Source organism: Parus major, chromosome 4, assembly GCF_001522545.3.
Source record: "Parus major isolate Abel chromosome 4, Parus_major1.1, whole genome shotgun sequence".
Classification (NCBI taxonomy): domain Eukaryota; kingdom Metazoa; phylum Chordata; class Aves; order Passeriformes; family Paridae; genus Parus; species Parus major.
Genome location: NC_031771.1, coordinates 10,267,209 through 10,293,874, shown reverse-complemented (window position 1 = coordinate 10,293,874; position 26,666 = coordinate 10,267,209). Strand labels below are relative to the sequence as shown.

Below are 26,666 nucleotides of genomic sequence, written 5' to 3'. Positions count from 1 at the left end.
ACACAATGAACACACACATCCTCCCTTGTGCTAAAATTGATGATGTCTAATAATATGGTATCTATTTGAAGATACTTTGGAGAGCAGCTAATCCTACAACCTTGTAATGCATGAATCTTTCTGCTTGCTTGTGCTGTGTCCCTTAAGAGACCAGCTGATGTCCTTCTCTCAGCGTGTGATCTCAGAGCTAAACACCCAGTGCACAAAGGATGCAATTAGAGGGCAGCTCCAAAAACCTCAGGAGGAGTTTTGTGGAAATAGCAAGGACAGAAACCATTTCTCAGCACAGGAGTCTCTTCCCTGCCTCTCATTCCCTCTTTCTGGCATGTACATCCCACTGCTGCCCCGCATTCTTTACTATACAGCCCTAATGACTTTCTTCCCCAGCAGGTCCAAGCAGGCACACCAGTTGGACATTCGAGCTGTTGGGTGTATGGCTTTTTTAAGCTGAGGAAGAAGTTACAAGTTATTATTAAAAAACAAACAAAGCAAGTGGAAGTTCTATGAAACAGCCCCACTGTGACAGGCACATAGTTTATCAAGAGTTGAAGCATTTCAGTCTATTGTACCCACTTTCTGCAACTAGAGCTAAAAATGTTAACTAATGGCAGTTGCAGAGCATCATGTTCTGTACAGAACAAAACTAAAATAAGACACTTGATAAGTAGATTACAAATATGCACAATAAAACCACTGCTCTTATAATAAACATTACAGTTTTCTCTTAGCAGTAGAAGCAGAAGAATCTGCATGTGAAGAGAAATGAAGCAAGCAGTGAAAACACAGCATAAGCATCGTAACTTTAAAAACAGTCCCTTAGTTTTTTTCCACAGGCTGTTGGATGGCTGCACATTTCCCCATGAGCATAAGCAAGGCTGACCTATTTGAGGAGCTCTGATATAAAGCCATTCACCAAGGTTCTTCACTTTTCTGTTAAATTTATATGGGAATCCCACAAGATGAACTCATTAGATTCTCCAGAAGTTTCACTGGAGTTAGTGTAAGAGCTAACTTCTACGCTTCAAAATATTTTAAAGTGTTTTCTACTGTTAGTGGAAGCTGTGGGAAAAATGATCATAAATTACATTACAGAAAATACCATCAACTCACACAGCTCAAAGACACTCCAAGAAAAACAACACACACACACATAATCATTAACTTGAGTTAGGGTATGATAATGTATGGGTAATAGTACTACAGCTATCAAAACATTTGTGAAGAAAAAAAAGTAGACAGACAGAAGCTTCATGAGACACACTCATTTTCACAACAGCTATTATAGGTCCAAGCTGTGCATCTAGTTCCAAAAGGATGTTATTTAAATAAGCAGCAAGGTAATTATCTGCTTAGTAATTACAGTCACAAGTGTTTCTCCAGGCACTATATTGGTATTACATCAGCAGCTTAGCAGTGAAACAGGAATCAACTTCTTTCTTTGCAGATTATAATGGGACCCCAGTACACACCTCCACCCCAACTATCTCAGGAAAATAAAATTTGAGTCTTCTTGCTATATTCAATCACAGAAGTCCATAAGGATCAGTAAATTCCACACCTATTAGTTCCCTCCCCACTAGGTCTGTTACTTCTTCCCTGAATTTCAGATTCCCTACCCACGCAGTAAATACTAACGTTCTAAAGATGATCACCAATATGCCCTATTCAAAAAGACATTGTCTGGCCTTCAAAGGAAACAATAAAGAGCTGTTACTGGCTAGATACACATCCATTTGTGCTTAGAGCTGAGCAGGAATAAAAAAATTCTCTTTGTAGACAAAAACATCGGCGAGTAACACAACTACTTCCTCCCATTCCCTTCCCCCCACCAATCCTGCCACCAAACACAAAACAACTACTCACACACAAAGAAAATAACGCACAAGCAAGCTGTGTTGCTGAAAAGGATGCCATGAGCTCGCCCTGACAGACTGAACTGGCACACTCGCCTTTGGGGAATGTTGCCTGGTCCTTCTAAGAGACAGCCTGAAGCAAATCCCATATTCTGCCCCAGTAATAAAAGTGCCTATTCCCACACTATTATTTCCTCTTGTTAAACATCCAGTCATCTGGCTGAAACAGGAACTATTTCATTGACAAATCCCCCCAACAGGAAAACACCAGTAACTCCCACTCCACTTTTTTTGCATTGCTAAGTATCATTAAGAAAGTTATGGAAGGTGTGCAGGCAAGGATTTTCAAGGTCACACTATTATTTCAAGGTCATAACTTTTGTGTGTATGGTTTGATTTTTTCCTCCTTTGCACTGAAATAATTCAAAACTTATCTTGAGGAACTTTATGTTACCACCTTAAAACTTAATCTTATCTTTTTTAGTTGAACAGAAGAGCTAATACTGATCTGTTTCTACAGGTTGAAGAGCTGCTTACAGAGATGTCTCGGTTCACAGTGTAGTATCCAAACCTGAGAATTCAATGCAGCTATTTTTTGCTTTAACACCTCTAAGGAAAAAATGAACAAACAAAAATGTCTTGTTATCCTGATTCAGGACATGTTTTTCTTGTTCTCTGAACTCCAGTCAGATCACAGCTAAAGATACAATTTCTCTGTTATTTGCAATAATATAAATGCCATTCTTATGCTCAATCTGACCTTAATCTCTTGAAACCTCTGCAAACAAAAATTCCTAGTGCTTCAACAAATATGAAGAACTTTAGTAACTGTTTATTGAGAAAGATAAAGATATAAAACATGGACTATCAGTCTTCCATTTCCCACAAATTATTCATGATAATGACACATAATAGCAAGTACTGACAGAGTAGATTTCCTGAAGGTTAATGTTTTAAATTCAGTGTAAAGGATAACAATTAAATAACAGTGATACTTTTGACCTATGCTGCAGGGATGGAGGAGAGCTCTCTTGATAAAGACTCATAATGCACATATTCTTACTTAGTAATAACTTAAACCAAAATGACCTTTACAAACAAATTTTTTGCACTTTATTTTGTTCAAATAAGAAAATAAAGTACTGCTTTCAACTTCTACAAATAGCCTATTCTTCTCCTGACTTACTATGCAAAGCTTGTATCTAGAAGACAACTCTGTCACTGCATTTTCTAATGCTTTAATAACCACATTTCCCAAAATTACTTGCACTACTATAACAAAACATTTCCCAACTACAAATACTTCTTCTGCCACCTCTAAAAAATAAAGCCTGGAAACCAAAGTATTAAATCCTACCCCAGCTGAAAATCTCCAAACTGCAGCTGAAGTTGCACCACTTTTCTTCATTGCTCTTTTCGAGCAAGAAAACCACAGACAACTCCAATACCTCAAGTGCAGTCCCACCATCCAGACTGCCCTTGGGACTGAAGAACCTGCTTCAACATCATTGTTCAGAGCATGAAGGACTAGCCATGCACATGTGGAGGCAAAGGATGTGACTGCAATCATTGCTCACAGACAACTGGGGATGGTGCACAAAACTCACACCTTGATGAAGCAGAAGGGAGCTACAAGTTACTCTTACAGAGCATAAAGATTAAACAGTGCACAAGGCAGCAAATGTGTGCCACCTTTTCCTATGAGGAACAAATCTGTCCCACTGCACCTAGAATGTGATCTTTGTCTGGATGATGATAATTCCACTTCCTACATCTTTATTTAGCACTCATTGTGACCTGTCATCACAATGAACCCAATTCTAAGTACTGCTTTTCTTTAAGGAAGACTTAAGGACTTCCATTTTCTCAGCTCAGTAATAAACTGACAACCAAGCTTAAGAACTGAAAATGCCAAAAAAGCAAACTGCCAGAAAGCTCAAATACAGGTTATTTAGACTGGAGACACATTGATTTAAGGTGTCTTTCTACACTTTACATCTTTTACAACTAAAATGAAAGACAGATTCTTATTTTGTCTTGAACTATCACACAAAATCCTGAGAACCAAAAGGTAAATCTGCTCTTGTAAGATTTGAATAGTTATATCCACCACTTTTTGTTTAAAGGCAGCATTTGAAAAAGGCCAGGGGAACTGAATGACTAATTTTGACTTTCCAGAAGCCAAATGGCAGATAATGAATACTGCATCCAACTAGGAGGTGCAGAAAACCTCATCTATGAGGTACCTGTAACAGATGGTCCTTCATCTTTTCACAAAAGAAGACCAAGAAATACCATCCAACCAACCCTAAGGCTACCAGAAATCCATACTTGACTGCTGGGTTCTACACACCTTCATCTCTGAATTTCAATGCAAAGTCTTAAACCACCTCATCTGCATATAAACACAGATCTGATCTCCAAAAACCAGTTTAGGTTTGCTATTTGTCAAAGAAGATGGAAAATTCCATACTTCAAACTGCTCTTGCTCCATGGTATCTGCTTAGGTTGGAGAAAAAAGACAATATTTATACCAGAAAAAGGTTTTCAGTAATTTGTGCAAGGCAGAAATATATTGCCATAGCAGGGCTGAGGACCAAACAAAACTCTTAATTTATAAAAGAAGCCTTTCTGCTTTATGACATGAGGAATGGTCATTGCAGAAAAGCAATCAATCTTGCCATGTTTCATTATCCCTAATCATCAGTTACAGTGAAGATCAAAGTACAGGGCTCTGTACAGGTATTATGTTAGAAAGGAGACACCAACATTAGCACCTTCAGGTGGTTCATTCATAGACATACAGGCTCCAAGAAACCTTTAGCCCATGCTTATGCAATCATACCACTGAGGCATTTTTTCCACTCTTCTGACCTGTGACAGTGTGGTCTCGAAGCCGGTGATCCAGCTCTGACTGCCACAAAGTCTGAGCTAGCTCTGGACATACAATTCCTCCTCTACTCAAGGAATGCAAAGGACATTTTTAACCAGAAAAATATGCTAACCAGAGACAAAAATATGTGTAACACAAAAATCCTGACAGGCAGAAGCGAAGTCCAACTTGGCTGGAGCAGACACAGAACATGACAAAAATAGAGACATTTCTCACCAACATATATTTTTGAAGCACTTATTTATAGAAAAATGATGCCTAGTAAGTTAACAGGTTTTGGACTGAGAGAGCAGAAATTCTGTTCTTCAGTGTAGCCAGTATGAATACATTATAAACCCAGAAGATTACTTCTGGAACGTAAAATTTGTCAGATAAATGTTAATCTGGAACTTTGAAACTGGACGTTTGGGGTGGGAATGATCCCCATTCACACCTGCTGGTTGGCAAGACAGTAGATAAGCAAACTCATCCTGCAAACCTCAATACTGCTATAAACATCCGGAGCTGCAAAACACACTGAGGAAAAGTAAGTACTGAAACATCATTTTGGTTTTGAACATATGCTGGCAGAGTTGAAACATCTCAGAAACATTTGCACCTCAGCAAAATCATCTGAAATGGAGGAATCAATCAGAACATTTTATTGGAAGCTTATGAACCAACTAACCTATGCAGCATCAGGAAAACTATGCAGAATACTATGAAGATAGGTAACAACTGGTTAAAAAACTTAAACCAAAATAGAACAGAATATTTGCTTCATCAATATTCTTGGAAAGCAACTTCTAATTAAATTCTTTACGTGTTCTGTGGTAAAATATCTCAAGTATCTTTGAAAGCTGGTTTTCTGTTTTTGTTTTGTTTTCAAAAGGCCTAAATAAACTGATTTTTATTAACTGGACAAACAGCCCATTGGGAATAGTGCAGAACTGAAATTTTAGCTTGATGACCTAAACTGCATGGCAATGACAAACCATGAAATTCAGGAGAGAAAATGCTGGTAAGAAGCCCCAAGAAAACAAAAGAGGGGTGAGAGGATGAGAGGGGAGGGGGCACACACATACAAAAACAAACAAAAAAGCAAAATAATCTGGGATTTGAAGAGACAAGCTGTGCTTGGTTGGCATGCAGACATCAACAAATGCATAGGAATAAAAACACTGCTCTGGAGAGTGGCTCTTGCATGCACAATAAACAAGCAAAGCAAAGCAGCCTTCCTAGGAAAGCTATTGCATTTGAATCAATTGTGAAACAATGAGCCACCATCAAGCATGGGGAAGAGAGCTTTGGTCTATTCACCTTTCAGAGTGATGTGGAGTGAGAGTGTGCAGTGAGGAAGATGGGAAAGGAAAACAGCAAAACTGGAACAGAAGAGAGAGAGAACCTGTACATCCTCACAGTAAGATCATGCAGGAAACAAAGTAGCCCCAAACAGGACATGTTCAGTAATAAGAACAGTGACTCTAAGCACAGTTCTCATATTTAACTAAAAAAGCTAACAAACTTTTTTAACAGGAACACTGTCTGCATTTGTGGTGCTGGTGGTAGTGGGCTTTCTTCTCAACAGCAATCTAAAGCAAAAACTTCCTGCAACCATGTAAACCAGCCATTTATACATTGAAAATATTTATTCTGCCTTCAGGAAATTTGCATATGAAGGAGCAGTAAGTAGAAGCCCATTACCTGTAAAATTTGTCTCCATAGAGCCACCCTTGTTTCTAACAACACGGATAAGAAAAACAACAAAATGATCCTACCAGCACATGTTTGGCTGATGTAATAAAATTCCTCTCTGCTAGCACTGAGGCAGAAAGATTGTAACAAAACCTGCAGCGTATCTGTATTTAAATCAGCATTAAAGCCTGGGCACAAATGCTTGTTTATTTCTGAAGCAATAGGAAGTAAATAAGGGCAAATAATCCCAATGTTTTACACTGCATGTTCATGGTATTCCTAAGTGCAAAACAAAATACAACAGCCCAAGACCTGATAATTAGCAATTCAGTCCAGAGATAAATGGAAAAACAGCAGAAATACTTGCGTACACATATCTACTGCCTGAAATTAGGATGGTCCAAAGGCATCCACTGAGCTCCACTGGAATCAAGTTCTGCATACCATACAGCACAGAACTGAGGGACCATTTAGGTTGGAAAAGACCCATAAGATCACTAAGTCCAGCATCTAACCCAGCACTGCTAAATCCACCACTAAACCATGTTCCCAACTGCCTCATCTACACATCTTTTAAATACCTCCAAGGATGGTGACTGGAGCAGCCTTCTTCTCTGGGCAGCCTATTAAAATGCTTGATAATCCCTTCTGTGAAGAATTTTTTTCCTAATACCCAATCAAAGCTTTCCCTGACACAATTTGAGGACATTTGATGGCTGGGGCCAATGGGATCCTGGGGTGCATCTGGCAGATTGGGGGAGGTGATCCTGCCTCTCTACTCAGCCCTAGTGAGGCCACATCTGGAGTGCTGTGTTCAATTCTTGACTCCTTCGGACAAGAAAGACAAGGAGCTACTAGACAGGATGCAGAGGAGAGACACAAAGATAATGAGGGGTATGGATCACCTCTCACGTGAGGAGGGACTGCAGAAGCCGGACCTGTTTAGTCCAGGGAAGAGAAGACTGAAGGGGATCTCATTAATGCCCACAAATATCACAAAGATGGGTGAACAGAGAATGGTGCCAGGCTCTCTGGCAGTGACAGGATGTGGAGCAATGGCCATAAACTAAAACACAAGAAGTTCCAAGTCAACATTGAGGAAGAATTTCTTTACACTGAGGGTGGCAAAGCCCTGGAACAGGCTGCCCAGGGAGATTGTGAAGTCTCCTTCTCTGATGACATTCCAAATCCACCTGGACATGCTCCTGTGTCACTTGCTCCAGGTGACCCTGCCTTGGCGGGGGGGTTGGACTGGATGATCTCCAGAGGTCCCTTCCAACCCTAATGATTCTGTGATTTCTTCTCATCCTGTTACTTGGGATAAGAGACTGACATCCACCTCACTAGCACCTCCTTTCAGGTAGTTGCAGAGAACAGTGAGGTCCTCTCGAAGCCTCCTTTTCCCCAGGCTAAACAATCTCACTTCCCTCAGCTGCTCCTCATAAGAGGTACCACCACTGGGAAAAACAGTAAAGACTCCTATGCTTTGTGTAACTAAGCAAGTATTGTAATAATGGGAGAAAAGTACTGTGTTTTTCTCCTCACCTTCCCTCTCTTCTGCTTCTCCTTCCCCTGACCCCTCTCTGCTGGGTGGCAGAAGATCCTCTGGGGATGACAATCACAAATTGCAAGTAAAAGCAATTCAACCCCTCTCAGTCTCATGTTCAGTCTTAAACACCTGAGGATTCCAGGTAGAGCTAGATTACATCTTGGGCTCCCGGCCTGGTTTTGGATCCAGCTCCACCAGACGACACATGGAAACACTTCTCAGGAGTCTCACATGGAGCAAAGAGTAAAGACAAAAGAGCTGATTGTGAATCTTTCCTTACAGAAAACAGCTCTAGCTCCCCAGTAACATGGGAGACTGCTGCTCCCAGAACACTGTTCTGCAGAGAAAGCGTGGGACAGATCCAAAGGACTGAGATGTTTGGATTTAGAAGTAGCCCATCAGAGCTACAAGGTTTCCACCCCCAGCAGGGAATGCATCAGATAAAAGATTAAACAGGAAAAAATAAAAGAGGGGAAGGAAAAGACAAAACACCCCCCACAAAATAAACACTTAACAAGAAAAAACACAAACCTACAAAGCAGACTGTAACTGCAGACTTTTAAATAAATATTAATTACTCAAATGAATGGATTTTTCCAGCTCTCCAGAGAATTTTTTTTCTCAATGGCACACTTATTAAATTACCAAAGTGGGTGTAGATATTCTTGCATATTAAAGTTGGTGTCCCTCATAAAGGGAAAAAGCTGCAACATTTTAGAAAACCCATACTTATTTTGCTTATTTTTGATTGCCAACAAAGAGGTTGGTATATTTACCATTTACCGTAATTACTTTCAAGACTAATTTTTTTCCCTTCATTACTCATGTTCTAGCCCTGCTTGGCAATAGTGCCAAAATAAAAGCTGTATTTCACAGTGAATAAATGATTTCTCTACACCAGTTTGCAGTGTATTGTAAGATTAAACAGGACAGCTAGAAATCTCTCCAAAAGTGAGTTTCTCTTATTCAAAGGGAAAAAAAGAAGCCTATAGCACTCAAGAGACAGGGAAAATACAAACTTAATACTATTTTCTCCAACTTTCTTAGATTTCTTAGAACATGTGTAACATAACTCAATAACAAGCTTACTTCACAGTGTAACTACTGCACTCAAGGCTCATATTAGCTGTATTTTGAAAACTACATACATGACAAACTAAAATCAATTACTTTTTTCCTTAGCTGGGATGCTAAATGTAAACTACCTACTTTTGCCTCATTTCTCTAGAGCCAACATTCTAAACACAGAAAATTATGCACTGGTACATTACTCATTTTATTCAAAAATACCACTAGAATTTGATTAAATCTCTGATCAATCTCAGCTTTTGTTCAGCTTCTCCTATATCAGCAAGTCTGATAAGAGGTACAACTTCACATGTGCTAGTTGTGGAATTAGTCTAGGGGGGTAGAAGTATCATGGAAAGAAGTAAGAGTAGCTGGGATTCATTTAGGTCTCATCCTACCTTGAATTCCTGAAGTCCAGTGCCAGCATCTTAGTTTCCAAACCCTCCCCTTGTAAGACACTAGAGACAGAAGACAAGCTCCCATGTCTCCAAGGCGCTGCCAGCCCTCGATCAGTAAACATCCCTGCGGCAGTCAGGCAGCTCTGCTGAGCTTTGCGCTGCCAGCCTCCCGCGCCGACTGTACCAGTGCCCAGGCGGGAGAGATTGCGCGCAAGGAGCAGCTGATCCCTCCCGGCAGGCTGGGACACCAAGGGAAGGGATCCCTCCTCCTTGCAATGCACAGGCCCCAGTCACTGATACAGCTGCTTCACAAAGAAAAAATCAAAATCACACAAGAGCTGGATCAATATGAAAAACTGTGTGCTTGATCAAAATGACATCTGGTCGGGAGCACAATCACTGCAAAGGAGAATGATGTATCGTGGCTTACAAATTAATTTGCAAAATGACACTTTCCTACTTATCTCACAGGAAAGTAAATACGTTTCAATTTGGGTTACAGTAGAACTAATTATTCTGGGAGAAAAAATAAATGAAGGACAAGAGACACTCCTTACTAGAAACTAGATCAGATGTAATGAGTATTTTCTTGATTAACTCTTCTGCTTTTTAGGGGTTTGTTGTGTTTTTTAACACTGTTTACTATTCTAGCTTGCAATGCTATTTTCATGCACAGCACCATACAACCTAGGTCTGCCAGGTGTTTCATTTTAATAACAAAAACTATTCAGAAGTGGTAGTATTTTCCAAGGAAATCCATTATGTTATCCAAACTCACATGTTATGTCTCACCACTACAGTTGTTCCTTTTCCTAGCAGTAACTAAGAGTACAGAAGACAAATTTTGATTGAAGCTGCAGTTCTCTGAAAAGAATTCTCCCAGAATGATACCCACATGACTACAGTGGACACTGCTTTACAACTAAATTTATCCCAGAAGAGAGCTTGAATATCCACTTAGTAAAAACATGACTACTGACATGGAGTTTATTCATATTTTCCTGTTAGATTCACCTACACATACACAGATACATGATACTCACACTAAGGAAATAGACTTCATTGCTGGAGGAAAAAACATCAAGAAGAAAACAAAAAGAGAGACAGCAATTATCTATCAAATGCACTGTAACATCATTTACATGTACAGAAATCACTGAGTAGTTATTTAATGCAAGTCCTTGCTTCTGCAGTGCATCTGTGAAAGTGTATGGACTCACTTAGATGACCTGCACCGTGCTTGGCTGCTCCTGGATGCAAAGAACCTGGGGACAGAACTTGCTTCCCACAAGAGAGAAAACAAGACCTTTTCATCCTTTTCTCTGGTTTTGTGTCCCTTTTAAGTTTTGACAGTAAGCAGTGTACAGAATAAGGAAAATTACTCTTTTTAAGACCAACACAACGCAACAAACAAAGTGAAACCCAGCAATACGCTGACAAAGGCACATGAAAGAACTAGGTAAATAAATGTTCAATACTAAGATTTAATTGCAACAAAAGTTACAGCAAAGGCTTCTTCTATTATACATCCATATATTCCTTCACAATTTTATCATACATTTCTCTATTTAATTTGATTTTACTTCTCTGTCTTCTTCTAAGGTGACCTCTCAGCAATACCAAAGAGTAAACAGTACTTCAAAACAGGCAGGTGGTAGCCCACTTCACCACTATCACTTCCTCACTTTTAAAAATTGCTGCACATCAGTTTCATCTCCCAGCACTTTGAACAGCTATTCCTGCGTCTACAAGAGTGTGCCTTTGAGATTTCTCCCAGGCAGCTTCTTGAAATTAAAATCAAACAAGGGAAAGTTCTAAAACTAGGTTTGCTGTGCCTCCAGTTTGTTTCAATTCATGGGACTTAAAAGTCTTTCCAAGAGACTGCCTAAGGCTTGCCTTTCACAGGCTATCACTTATCAGCAGTAGCTCTTCCAATATCCCCCCTCCCTTTGGGACAGAAGATGAGGCACAAAACTTTCACAGCATTCTTGTAATTCCAATTACACCACTGGTGCACCACCCTCTGCTGCTAAGGTGTACCTTCTTAATTTGTAGTTTTGCTAGAAAAACATTTGCTAGGATACCAAGGAGAAAGCCATACCCCAAGAAGTCAGGAAAACAGCAGCAGGGATCACAGAAACAGAGAACAGCATCCCCACAGAGACAACCTAAATAGAGATTTTTATTTTCTTTAATTTTTTTGCCTCACTATGCTTCCATCTGTAAGAAACTACGGCATCACAGATGGGAACATGTCAAAGGGAGTTTCAGGTATTAATCTGCTGCTAGCAAAAATTACTGACCCAGTGTGAAATATTGGTGTTTACCTCTAAGGGAGCCATGAAATGAATCCTTCATGAAAACCTGACAGCTAAGAGAAGAGCATTGTGTATACAAGAGCATGGCACACAAACACCCCTTTCTATCACAGGGAATTTAAAGCAAAGCAGTATGACAGACTTCTTCAGCACCATCCCAAGATGACAATTATTTCCATATTTCATCTTATTCTACAAAAGCTCTTAAAAAATATGGTAACTTCTCCTTACTTGTAAATTTTCTCCCTGTGGCAAAATAAAGAAACTGCTACAACTAAACACTTCCTTTCAAGTTGTACGTTTCAGTACTGCAGTTTACTAAAGGATAGAAAAGTACCACAAGCTGTGCTGTGAGTGTTGGAAGAGGCCATCTAATGCAGTAAACTCAGCATAATTAGGTTATATACACTGACTGAGCTCCTGTGGTGTAACAAATAAGCACAGGCTGAGTCAGGTAAAGCAAACACACACACTTTGCTTACCCCAGTGACAAACAGCTTTGTATCAACATGCTGGGCTGCCCATTCTGTCTACTCCCAAACTGATATCACCTGCGCAGCTCTTAAGTAAACTCTACTCCATGTACTAAAATCTAAATCATGGATGTCATTGACAAATTGAGCCATGACAAGCTAGTATGGAAGCCTCCTTCAAATGCTTTTCCAAGTGATCCCAAATCCCTATTAAGTGCTCCACAGAACCATTTTCCTCCCGCAATATAATAATTCAAGGAAGATCCCATTTAAAAAAACCAAAATACTGCACATATTACACTCAAAAGAACATCCTTCAAAACCTTATACAATTCTATTTGTACCGCTTCAATCCTTTGCCTTCCTTATGCACTAATCTAATTCATCCATCAAGGAAACAGACTAATCAGTTTGACACAATTTTCTCCCTCACAAATTTATGTTGGTCGGCTGTCTTCCCTTATCTCATTATCTCCTATGTGCTCATAAACTACACCACAATTTTTACTATTATCCATGTAGCTGCAGGTAAGTCATGCCACAGCTGGAGAGAAACTTGACATGGCCCTACAGAGAGCTTAACCAAATCAAATATAGCAGGTTCAGGTCTGAAAGGAGCATAAGTACAACCCTAAAACTAAGCTGTTAAGCTCTGCCAGTTCTTGCATGTCCTCAGAACTGGAAGAACAGGATGCATGAAGTGCCAAGGAAATATTTCCTACATAAGTATCTGAATAGCAGATTGGGATTCTAACAAGACAGTCTTCACAGATTCACAAAATAATCTGCATTCAACAGGCTGCTTGAAACCAACTGCTTTTACCAAGTCAAGAGGGAGACTACCATGAGAGGAGATGAATCTTTCATCCTCTTTTATTCTCCATAAAGTAGTATGTACGTCTCAAAAAAAATCTAAACACAATAGGTTGAAATTAACTAGGTATTTTCTATTAAAGTAAAAAATAGGCATATTTCTGTCAGACCTCCTTGTGGGCAGGTCTGTGCTTTTTGTTAATGAATAAAACATTGGAAACAAAAGCATCAGCACAGTGCTAGAATGAAAGCATTTATGTTGGAGAGCAGGATTTCACATGGAAATGTGCTTTTGGGGTTTCTGTCTTTCTGTACGCTTTTGTTAAATTAATTTAAATTTTGTTAAATTAGAAGTGATACTGCACCCTTGAACACTTTACAACTCTCAGTTTTATATGAAACAAGATAAAGATGGTGAGAATACATCAATGACTAAAGCTCTTGATAAGAAGTGGCAGCACTTGCAGTTGTTGAGCTCTACATGCCTCAAAGAGAGATGCCAACTAACATTTCCTTGTCTTTTCCCACTGAGTCACCTCTTCACTTTCAGTGTCTGTGACATGCTGCAGCCTTTTTTTCACTGTGCTGTTTTTCTATTTGCTCCAAACGGATCTGTATGTCAAAGGGTGTCCTAGCAAAGCTTGGACATTACTCTTCAGTAGCCACACCACACTCACGCACCTATGCTTGTAAGTAAGCTAACAAATATTAGAATCCTTTACATTAAACCAGATTTAATAGATTTTAACTCAACTGCTCCTATGGAAATTCACCTCTCTGCTTTAGGAGCACTTCAACAGGCCTGTCTCTTCCCTCTCCCCCTCCCACTAATTTTACTCCCCTCTCTTACTCCACCTAATTTTACTTGCTACATTAATTTCTCATCATCAAAACCAAGCCTTACTGAATTTAGCAGTAGTACAAGCTTTCTTTTTTTTTTTTACTTCACTAGTCAAAAACTAACCCACTAGGTGATAAATATACTTCATCCTTGCCAGCTTTCCAAAAAACATGGAGGTAAACTAGACTGAATGTTTTAGTTGCAAAAGGAAGCCTCTTGTAGGCCATAATATTTGTAGCAGGCCTATAGAGTTCTGGGGAAAAACATTCACAGCAAGCAGTCTATACAGTTTGTACAAACCCAAATAAACTAGGATATAAGTGACTGAAATACAAATCACTTGAGGCAGAAGTGGAGATGACACTATTTCTGTGTGGATACAGAATGAACTCTTCCTAGCCTCCAAATTCTATTGAAGATCAGTAGCATTCTTCTCTCAAAGTAAAAATGAGACTTGAGAAATTCAAAGCAGAATCAGGCACTAGAGCCTCATGTATTACTATCATTCTTACCCTTTATTTTAACCTATTGATTAAAACCTCCAAGTTTAATGCAGCTTGTCTCTGAGCATGCATCACACCCACACAACTTTGTGACCACCCAGCAATGTATTTCCACATCATCTCCACAGAAAAACAGAACCCTAAATTTTGTTTGGGTAGAGCAATTTTAAGCTGACTATGTCCTGACAGTCCCTCAATTAACTCCCTTTCTGTGACAGGCAAATGAACTGCTTCACACAGACCTTATTGAAGAGTGTGCCAATTACAAATCAAAAGACAATTTCCACAAAAGCTCTTCAACATTCACATCACTAACCTCTACAGCATTCCTGGGATCAGGGCAAGCAGCTTCAAGAGCACAGGGCCCATTCCTTTCCGAGGTTTCTCTTCAACACCAAAGCTGCTCTCTCACTAGGTAAAAGAGAAAAAGGTTAGAATATAAATGTGACAATAAAGTCACACAGCTCAGCTCTTCTGAAATGAAAGAGGAGTCATTCCTATGACAACTGGACTTTCACAAACTAAGAAATCTTTTAAACAGCACTGTGAAAAGGAAATGTAGCAAACTAGAAACTGACACACAGCAGTATTTCTCTGATTAAATGGTACTCACTGAGAGCACATGAACTACTAAAAGAGTTAATACAAAGTGCAAACCCAGTAATTAATGCACTGACAGCCCATGATCCGCAAGAACATCCCTCTGAGGAACCAAGTGATTTCTCATCATTACAGCAGGGGAATAAGAACTAAGCTACATTCACACTAACCCAGCAAGCAACTGTGAAGTTACTGAACTTTTCCCCAGCCTCTCTCCTAGTTTGTCTGCCTCTTATTTTCAGAGTTATAAAATATTCATCGTAGAATTTGCAAGCAGACACACTCAAGCCAACAAGGGCATGAGTCTGAGCTCACTTCAGAACAACTCCATGAATCCATCACAAGGTTTTCAGATAACCTAGGCAGGTGATAGAGGCAATAAACCCAGCAGTGGCCACTGTAGGACCTGGCAAATAACTAGGTGAAATGCTGTACCTTGGTTATAAGCCATGAGATGGCAGACCTCTGAATATTTCACCTCTGATTTCCAGTCAGCCCCATCTGGCACTATTACTACAGCATTCCTTCCCTCCCATGCACTACACACTACAGGCATACCTAAAGCAACTGGAAAAACTTTATAATATAATTTATATAATTTATTGTTTTATTATTTTGTACATTAAAAGGAGCAGATAACATTTTGGTGGGGGAAAATTGACTTAGGTAAAAAAAGCACAGCATCAGGTACCTTTGAAAGGCTTTCTAAGAAAGATGGCACTAATGTGAAAATCTTGCTCACAGAGATGTTGCAGAGGTTAAAACAACATAAAATTTTGTTACGATGTTGTTCTATGCTTTAAATCTTAAATAACTTGCTGGCAAGTGCAAGTGTCCAGCATTAACAACTAAAGGAGAGTTTCTCACCCAACTCCAACATCCATGAGCATGAAACCTTCTCCCTCCAGCTCCATCTGTTTATGGGGAAAAATAAGAGCTACCAGCCAGAACCAAATACCAGATGTGTGCACAGCACATAAAACTGTAGAAATCGGACCATGAAACTCAGAAATACCAAAAGTAGGGAGAGCACTTTGATTTTATCTTTGCAGAAGCAAGTAAATATTTAAACTAAGATGATAAACTAATGGTCCTTTTGTCACAGGAACAGTTACTGGACAAACCTTAAAACAAATAAGGAACTGCAGTTTCAGCTATCTTCATTTCACCCTATTAAGAACTTTATTATATAACCAACCGCCTTTCAGGTTCAAAATGATAGATTTTTGTTTTTAAATACAGAAAATGGAGGTCTCAGTCTCCAAATCAGATCAGACCATGATTGCACTAAATTAACACTTACTATATTTGCAAATCTTAAATGACCTACAAGTACTCAAAACCTACAAGCTTCCTTGAACAGAAATTAAATGGTAGTATCAGCATCTTTTCCAGGTAAAACTGTAAACAAGGCCATGAGGAAGTACAACCCTGAAGACATCTTTCAACCGTCTTTTGTATGTGTTATTTACTTGGTTCTGAACCAAAAGTTTATCTATATTCCCACAGTACATTTGGAATGCCTTGTCTCTAAGTCCTGATTCCCTTAAATTTATCCTACTTCCATATTTTGTCAGGGTCACAATAGCTTGAGAAAGAATTTATCAAATATATCTACACAAAGTGAATTGTTTTGACTTGCAGTCTCAAAACCAATAAACACAGGGGAGCAGGAGGTCCTGTTTAAACATAGCTAAGAACTAAATGCCTTCTGTGGTGTCAAAAAAATAAAGCACTCCTACTTTACTATCATCATCAAATCTTCAGTATTGCCCAAATTTTAATTTTCCCTGTGGTCATCAGTTAGCCAAAGTGACTGCAAGACCAATAGCACACATCATCTATACTGCAGCAATGAGAAAAAGGAAGATATTTTCAACCTTGAATATCCCAAAACACCAACATCCTCCAAAGAAATGTAACTAAACTAAGTAACAAAATAGGTTTGTTTTGAACCCACCAGTCACAAAGAGCAAAACTCTGGAAGCACCAAAGACAGTCCAAATGACTCCAGACTCCTCACACCACTCAGCCTTACTGAAGGCACAGAACCCCTCAAGAAGAGCTGGCAGCTACTCTGACAAAACCCCTGCTGCAAGTTGTGAGAAAGGAGAACCAGTTCTGGCCAGTGTCAAGGGGGCAGCATAGCTTAGTCACCCTTCCTGCCTCACTGAGTATCCAGTGTAACGGAGAAATATCTCTGGGAAGTATATAGACTGGCATGCTGAACAAAACCTTTCCTGGAGGAAAGTATCCATGTTTTTCAAACAAGATTCATTTACTACATGATTTCTAAGGGCATTCACCCTCTCTGTATCTGAAGGTTGATAGGTTCCTGACATTCCACAGGGACAATGGATCTCCTGGTGGCACACAGGTAACATGGTACTCCATGGCTGTGCTGCTACAGGCTTCCTTACCCACCTCTGCCCACTGAAAGGGTGCAGAAAGGAATGTAAACACACCCTGAACCTCTCCAGACAGGCAACACCTTGTTCTCTGGCTAATGGCTTTCTCATTTGCAGATCACACACTATCCAAAGACTGCTCAAACCCACAATGGAAAAGCAGCAGAGCAAAGAACCAAACTGCCCATTCCTTATTTGATGTCTGCTCCTGACTACTTCAAAAGCGTCTCAAGTGGCAATACCTCACGAAAAAGTATACCCTAAGTAACAACAGGGAGTTACGGTGGTTCCATTTGCAGTGCAAAACAAAATGGGTGGTGATTTCTCCTCCCCAGAATGCTGCACGCACAGGCAGCATCTGATTCAGCCCACGCCAGCTCTGCGTCACCTCATGACCCACCACTGAACCCTGGCAGCAGCCACATCTATTATTTTCCAGAATCCAAGTGTCATTCAGCAAACAAGTTTCAGCCACCAAAAACACCCCCACCCATGTATGACATAAAGTTCCCTGGTGCACTGAAGGGCCTTCCTTTAGTTCAAAGAGTTGGAACATATAATTTGCAACTATTTTCTCAAAACATAATATTAGGGTGGCCAGCTTGAGCGTGACCAATAAAAACCTAAATGACACCTCATAGCACTTACCATCAATTTTAACAGACAACTTCTTTTTCAGACAAGTCCCAATCTACAGGCATTTCTTGAAGAGTTTATTTAGGTAATCTGCTTAATTACATAAGGTAATTAAAATTATTTTTTCCATCATATGAATAAAAGCTTTTTGGCTTTCCTAAATGCAAAGTCCATTGAGTCAGCATGTATTTTATAACAAATGCACTCTTGCATTCTAAGTTGGTTTTTTTGTATGAGCATGTTTTTGTTTCAGTGTCAGCAGAACCTGAACTATTTCTTATCCAAACATACTTCTTCAGAACTAATACTAAAAAGTTTAAATCAAGCTCTGTATTTATTTAAATCAAGCTCATATGTATTTATGACTTGAGTAACTTATCCTAACTGCCATTCTTGCCATCCTTTGTTCTTGTCCTTTAAATAATGTGTTTGCTGCAACAAACGTTTCCAGACCTGCATCCCAGAAGGTATTCAGCCAGGTGTTTTAGGTCTCTTTATTTTGCCTCAGTAGCTCAGTACTCACTATTTCTAGAGCTTAACAAATCAAATGGAATTTGATTGCTACCCCAACCAGACATCATATAAAAAGTGCTAAATAACAAAACCTCAGCAATCACAAACTACTTGGTTGCTGCAAAGAAGAAAACTGATCAAGTAACACCACTAAAATTTGCTTCTATGTACATCTTATTTCTGAAAAAGAAATACAAATGTTATGCAGATTTCCATCTTAACTGCTTACCCCTGATTTTATTTTCCAAGTATTTCTCTGTGGACAAACTACGTTTATCAACTTTATGCATACCATACTGGTGCCATCAAAATATAAAAAAAATCAAAGCCCTACAAAAGCATAAAGTTTCTTCTGTGCCTACATACAACACAGATATTCAACAGAAACCCATTCATACCTAACCAGTCATTTTCCTCCCTGCTTCCATGCTTTGCAAAGTTACAAAACTCACATGTTACATCAAAGAGGAGTCAAGGAAGACATTACACATAAACTGGTGTTGATAGGAACTACAGTAGCTAAGTGTTAGCACTTACTCCACATCCAATAGAGATAAAAATCCTGCCTCTGATGGAAAGAAATCAAAGGGATCATAAATATTATGTGATCCAAGTACTTTTTCTGCCTTTTCTAGCAGAGATGTGTACTTATGCTTTCTCAATCTCACTGGTTCACTTTCAAACACACTGCAAGGGATGTGATGTCAAGGCCTGCCTTTAGCCTGATAAGGTCAGAGGTCAGGACCACATACCAGCAGGAGCCTGGATCTGAATTCACACTGCCTACTATGATGAGAAATAACTTTGGCAACAACATATTTCTCCTGTACATAAAATCTAAGAGAAGAAATACAAATGTGGGCAATATGTTGTCTAAGTACTTACAGCTGTTTTAACAGTAGTATCAGGATGAAAGAGCCAGATGATTCCCTCTGACAAAGACAGGACCTTAAAAGCCAACATAAGAGTCAGCCCCATTTGTAAAAAACAAACAAAAACCTCAAAGAAGTAAAAAACTTGATTTTCTGGCTCTCTCCAAAACTGTATTGTTATTACTGTTTCTTCTTCACTATTTCTGCTAAAACAAGCTCTAGTATTGTAAAACTGCCTGCAGGAGTAAGAAAGGTACCACATCCGTTTCTAGTAAAGTTCACTACTTCAGCACCTGGGTACTTCTCCTCACCAGTATTCCCGGATTCTTTTCCTTTTTGTTTATAAATCCAACTCTCAGCAATCTTGTCATACTTCCAAATGAATGCATACTTCCTAGTGAAGACTCCACTAACCTCCTACTGCTCAGGAAGGATGAAGGAATGCATTAAGGCATGCATTTCACCTTTTCAGAGATCAGCCTGTTGGCAACCGAGGAATAGAAACTTCTACATATACTGAAGAGTTCAATTTGCAGCCTTGAAAAGAACTTGGATTGATGCAGTAATGAAAGTACACAGACACTAGGTAGAGAAATTATAAACCTATGTTCCTACAGTTGCAAGCAAGAATATGCCTAGAGTAAGAAAGAAATTATATTAGGTTAAATAGTTTGAAGTTTAAACGGTAATAGTGTGATTTACAGAGTAAGTTAAAAATCTAGGAACTATAACAGAAGTGTGTGTGACTATGTGACCTCTCAGCTTATTGGTTAAAAGACAGACGCAGGGCAGCAAAATTAAGTAACGGTGATAGGTTAATAAGTGAAAACAAACTTCATGACAACCGTCTGTTGGACAAAAAAGTTATATATTTCCATGTGGGGAAGAAACTCGTGACTTCTTAAGGCTATGGTTGACGTATTGCTTCCAAACCTCATGCCTCTAGACTGTTACCTTATCCAGCTACTTGAGCAATAAATCATCTCAATCTCAATCATCATCCCATCCCTTGTATTTCACCTCGACATCAGCCCCAGAGGTTCACAGTAAAAAACAGAAAAAATGGCATAACCAAGTCTACAGACACTTTGTCACAACAAACTGCTTAAAAAAATTTCACTATCATTCCATCCATTTTCAAATTAGAATATGGTTGAACACCATAGCTCTGTGTCCTTGCTGTCCCCAAGACCCAGTGTAACAGAGCTTGGAAATAACAGAAAGATGATACCAGTGGTGAGCACAGAGGCAACACCACCACAGATTAAATACAACTTTCTGGAGGTGGAAGGGGAATATATAACCACAACTAATCATGTTTAGACAGATAAAAATTAATTGGGTGGAAAAAAAAAGAAGATACCCCACTCTGTGCAACAACATGCCAAGTTCCAAGCCAACCCACAAAATACCTTCACGCTCAAGAGCAAAGGGAAGGATCATCACAAAAGGGGTGTTAATGACACACTATTACAGCCACCCTACTATATACAACCCTTAAATGTTGCTCCTCTTCCCTGAAGTTGTCCAAGAGTCAAACACAAACAAGAGAAATTCTTGACAGATTCTTGGGCACCATGCACTCTACATCTGTCAAAAAGCTCCTCCTTACACTAAAAAATTCTAGTGTTGCCCTTCAGCCAGGGTCTTCTCAACACAGCAAAGCTTAAGATGGAGATGCAAATGGCCAACCAGATACAATAAAAGGAGACATCACCCTAGAGAAACTGCTTGAGCTGCAGCTGCATTCACATCAATTCCAGAAGCATCCTCTATACAGAGAGGCAGAACGCAAACCAAGAACTTCAACAATCTGGCACTGGGTACAATTTAAAAGCAAGGAAAGTTTAACACCAACAATTCAAACTTTTTTAAAGCAAGACAATGGAAGTCAACGAAATAAATCCAGCCTCATTTGCTGTGGGCAAGCTCTGTTGGGCAGCCCAAACCTTGCTTCAGTATAACTACAATCATTTGGAAGTCTGGAAGACTTAATGGAACACCTGCTTTCTATTCCACTGGAAAGAAAAATGTTCCATAAACTGCATTTATGTTAAGTCAAAGCCAAAATTAGTCTGAAAGAGGAACAAGAAATTGTCACACACACTTCATGTTACTTCACCTTTTAATTACTCCCTAATTAAATTTGCATGCTTTGATAATATCTACTATCATAAGTTGATGCTCCAAATGGAAATAAATGCTAATTCCCTCTGCAAACGAACATCAAAACCACGTACATCTAAATAGATTAGTAAAATTTATTTCAAGTTATCTTCAGAATTCTCTCACCTACTGTACTCAATCCTCAATTTACACAAGTCTTTGCCAAGGATGCAATTCATTCACACATAAACAATCTTCTGCTCTTAATAGCAAAGAAAAGTGCTTCTTGTAGAAATAAATCACAATGTGTCAGTACTAAACTCCAGATGCTCCCTACACAGACATGCTGAACTGGCTTGCAGGTCACCTGTGATATAAAATATTATTACTTATATTGCTTGATAAGAAGTATTGCCTTTTTTACATAGAGGTTTTCAAATTAAGAAACTGGGTCTTAACGTTATAGCACGATGATCTCTGTCACTGAAATACTGGATGTTGTTTGAATGTAAGTACAGAATGATATAGGATGGAAGACTTGTGTGAAGCTCAGTGTGGTCCAACCTCTGTTCAGCACAGGGGCAGCTTAGATCAGTTGCTCACATGAGCTGTGAGCATCTCCAAGAGTGGAAATCCCACTGCCCCTTTGAGAAACCAGCTGTGCTGTTTACCTTCAGTATACCACAACCTGGTATAAATTTCTACTCGTAACTGGCCTTGCGCTGCTTGTGTCCAACGCCTCTTATCCTATCCCTATGCATCTCTGAGAAGATAGTCAAACTTTCTACAGTGGTCATCTCTTCTGAATTACAGACTAGTGACCATAGAGATACTTTATAAGTTGATTAGATATCTGAGGACAGGGCTCTTAACCAGATCAGTCAGGTACACACAGAAATAGTGCAAGTATTTTTTATGCAAGCCATTATTTTATTTATGAACTACTAATATAAACCTAGATGAACATACATAACATTTTGCTTAATCAAATGGGAAATAAAGACCAGAATAATAGAGAGGGGTTCTTTGTTTATTTCATGAAGCAAATGCCTGACTCGCTCTTTAGCTTGCCACAGGATGAACAAAACCCTCCGGATATAGAGACAAACCCTGATTATCTAAATGACTGAAAAAATCATTCTAAAATTCTGAAGTCCAAAAGTCAAATACCTGCCTGAAGGACAAATGCTCTGGCATTCCTAAGAAAAAATCAGTTACCTTGGTATTTGGAGGATTGCAACACAATTTTAAATACTATGTTCAATTCCACCACAGATGGTGGTGGTGTGGGACACTTGGGAAAGGAGTAAAAAAAAACACCACAGGAGTGATTTCTCTAAGAGAAGCTGCCGGGAGCTTCCTCTATGCCTAGGACAGGCCAATAGCTGCCTAGTTCTGAGAACTGACAACATTTTGCGCCATTTAGAAATTAGATATGCCTCTGTGAATTCCACCTTTTAAAAACCAAGGAACAAACCCTTTAACAAACCCAGGAACTTTTCTCTCTTAGCTTCCAGCCTTGAACAACTTGGGGCTGGCCCCTGCTTGGCTGGGTCGGGCTCTGATGTGGTGCTGGCCCCTCCCGGGGAGCCCTCTGGGTCCCGCTCCAGCAGGGTGGTGGAAGCCCCTTCCCAGGGGAGCCGAGCCCTCCCTGGGAGCCCGCCGAGCCCTTTCCAGCGGCGCTGCCGGGCCAGGCCAGCCCCCGGCTCGGCTGAAATTCTGCTGCCGCTGAGTTTCACCAGAAAGTGCCGGGCAGGGGAGGAGAAGCCATCGGCCCGCGGTGTGCTGCCTCTGAGGGCTGGCCTGGCTGCTGAGATCCCAGTGCAGCCACCGAAAATCATCCGGCATAAACAGCTCTGGCCGCTGCCCTGGCAGAGATCACATAACCATCCGCAGGTCTAGACAAGAGATTTAACCCTTTCACTACACAGATGAGACCTGCAGAACTGGTTTTACCCCCAGGGAGAGAAAAGAGCGATCAACACATAGAAGGACAACATGAAAACATCAAGGTCAGTAAAAGGAGTCAAGCCTCAGATGGAAAGAGGATGAGGAGATGCTCTAATGGGCTGAAAATTATTTTGGCAGTACCATGGAGATGGACAATGATACACTGAAATATCTCCTTCAACTCATGAGAGAGTATGGGGAGGATGAAGCATTCAAGCTGTAGATGTGAGCAGAGGCATCCATTGATGAAGCCAAGCAGATGTCGGAGTAGCTGTGATCCCATGAGAAGCTTGAACAGAGAGATGAGAACTGATGAAGACCCTTTCCCCCAGGCAGAGAAGAAAACCTCTGTTCCCAGATATGATCACAGAGACAGTTGAAGAGAATCTTTGCCTTTGAACAGTTCATCCTTAAAATAATACCCCATGAGCTCACGGCCCACAGACACACCTCTGGGAGGGCTGTGAAAATGGGAGGAAATGTCATGATGCAGAACTTTTTGCCCAGGCAACTGCTATTTGTGGAAATGAAAAGCCACGAGAGAACTGTTTCTTGTGGAGACGTCTCTATGGCATGAGAAAACCCCTCTCCCTACAAGAACTGATGAAAGACTATTGTATAGTTGGTACTAGTTTAACATCCCAGGTTTTGTCTCTATGTGGTCAGTTGGGAAAGGAAAAAGTTGGGCAGGAGGAAGAAAGGTGTTCTGGAGGTTTTATTCTGATGCTTCTCATTCTTGCAGTTCTGTGAATAACGTTTCTTTATACCTTTTAAGTTTTAAGCCTGTTTTGCCCATCTCTTAAACCGTATCGCACAGCAAAAAATGAGAAAGTGCCCTGGTGATTTTAGCCAGTGCTAAAACCCCCCACATTATCTGGTGTGTTGGCTGGGAAACTCAAATTGATGAATTTAAACCACAACGTGGGTGTATGGTTATTTGTTTCTTTTACAAAGATAAGTGTACAAATTGTTGCAAACAGTACAGTCAACAGTAAATAAAGATTTTTTTTTTTCCCTCTCAATTAGTGTCTACATGCTAGCTTGCTCAATATAGCTACACTCACTGATGCTATATTGCATAATGTAATCAATATGTTATCCCTACGTTATCCCTGCCATTAATTCCAAGCTCATATGCATTTTTATTCACTTTAATTAATCACAAAGTTACAATTTCCTAACAAGGACTGAAGGCTGACCTATATTAAAGGTGCCAAAGGCTATTGGCAAACCAAAGATGAAGACAAACTTTTCACAGCACTGCATGGTGGGAAGAAAAAGAGATAACAGAAACAAATTGATACAAGAGAGGTTCAGACTGCAAGAGAAGCTTTATTCCCCCACGGAGGACAGAGAGGCACCAGAATGGAACCCAGAGAGGTTGTGCTGTCTCCAGATTTGGAGGTTTTCAAGACATGGCAGGATCAAGCCCAGTACAACTTGGTCTCATCTGAGAGCTGGTCCAGCTGTGAGCAGAAGGTTGGACTACAGCCCTGCCAAACCTTCTCCCAACCTGAGAGGCCTTGAGAGGTTCTCTTCCCCACTGTCATGTACAGAGTGAGTTGTAACTGCAGTCCCATTCTAACATTTAACATGCAAAGTCAGCTGACCTGCTGCCTTGCTTTCCCAAACCTCCCAACTGCATGGATTCTTTTCACTCTGCAGCCTTCTGCTTCCTGCCTATCCTGACACTTTTTAACAGGGAATGTAGTAACCCTTCACGAGTGGACATAATTTTCTCTCCAGACATCTACTTGAGGGCCAGAAAACCAGTCACTAAATCTGCAGTACATGAAAAACAGGAGGAAGAAGTCAGAAAGCAGACAGACTATAGAACTGGACAGAGGACAGGCCCTCCCCAAGCATACAGACCTCCTGACTAGCAGAGTCTTTTGTCTTTTTCACATCCAGCCCTACAAGTTCCAAGCAGGTTCCTCCAGAGCTCTACCAATGACCCAGACCAGCATATGAATCCTGTGACAAGTTTTTCTCCAGCACCTGCAGTGTAGGAGCAACATTTTGGCCTGTGCTAACAACCCTTCCTTAACAAGGATCACAGAGAATCTTGGCATGACAACATTTTGGTGGTCCTGCCTGGAGTCAAAACTAGGGTACTACCCAAAAGCACCTGTCCTGGGGAGCTGCCTTTGACAGCAGCAAAACCATTTGCATGGTGCTGTACTTCAGGTAACATTTTAATAAAGGCAAGAGCTGTCATGCATCAAGTTAATTCTTGCATCTGTGAATGTCTGCTTTTGTACATCTGCAACATGGAGAAATCATCCCACAGCTAATGGAGCTGTAGCTGTGCTTCCTGGAGAACAGCTTTAGCCTACATGCACCTCCTCAACAGTGTCCTCACCCTCAAACACAGCACTGAGCCACTCACACAGCCCTGGGCTGAGAGAAAGGAAAATTAGGGCAGCTAGCAGAGAGGAAGATGAATTCCAGGTAACTGTCCAGCCAGTTCACACTACCCACCAGCGCTCCTGCCCTGGGCTCAGCACACAGTTCCCAGGCTGTGTGCTGCACAGCTGGTATCCAGGTATATCCAACGATCAGAAGAAACAGATTTGCTGCAGAGCTTCCATTTCTGTGTTTCCAGGTAGCTATTTCTGTTCTACAAGAACTCTCTTCTGGTCAGTGACCCTCAACTCCAAGCCTTGAAGGGCATGTATTTCAATGAATTGTTTCCCTGTTGTTAAATTAAATGTTTCTGTTCTGAGAAGGTCTGTGGGTCATGTCTCTTTTTTGACAGAGAATTTTGCCAGCTCAGATAAGAATTAAGGCAGTAAGTAGCCTGTCCACCAAAAGAACAGATCAGTATGTATTTAAATGCTTATGAATAGCCTAAAGATTCTGTCCAACACTGCAACTGAACAAGTCAAAGTTGATCCTAATAATAAAGATTTGTTTATTCCATCACACATTCCACTATGAATCTTAAGCTCCCAGATTCCGTTTTCAAGGCCCACGTACAGCTATAAAATGTTTTGTAGTTATTGTGGTAATAATCATACCACCACAATTTGCCAGCCTTCACCTCTCGAGAAAGTGCTGCAGAACTCTGATTCTCATCTCACCTCCTTTTTACTCACCTTCTTGAACTCCCACCTATAACCAGTTGTTCGTACTCTGCAAGTTTGCAAGGCTGGTATATATTTGGGCAGCTCTCTCCAGGTCCAGTTTCCAACTTAA

General features: G+C 40.2%; 1 protein-coding gene across 8 annotated transcripts in view; it reads right to left on the bottom strand.

Moving 5' to 3' along the window:
• WDFY3 (WD repeat and FYVE domain containing 3) overlaps window positions 1-26,666 on the bottom strand; it is a 156,118-nt gene that overhangs the window by 106,557 nt on the left and 22,895 nt on the right. For 5 of the 8 annotated variants that reach the window (XM_033513384.1, XM_033513387.1, XM_033513389.1 and 2 more), the window contains exon 1: window positions 9,436-9,496. In XM_033513384.1, coding sequence (XP_033369275.1) covers window positions 9,436-9,464 — 29 coding nt within the window. In that variant the 5' untranslated portion in view covers window positions 9,465-9,496. Of the gene's footprint in view, window positions 1-9,435; window positions 9,498-14,699; window positions 14,795-26,666 lie in introns of those variants that run through there. The other 3 variants (XM_033513386.1, XM_033513388.1, XM_015624781.3) reach the window with 2 other exon arrangements.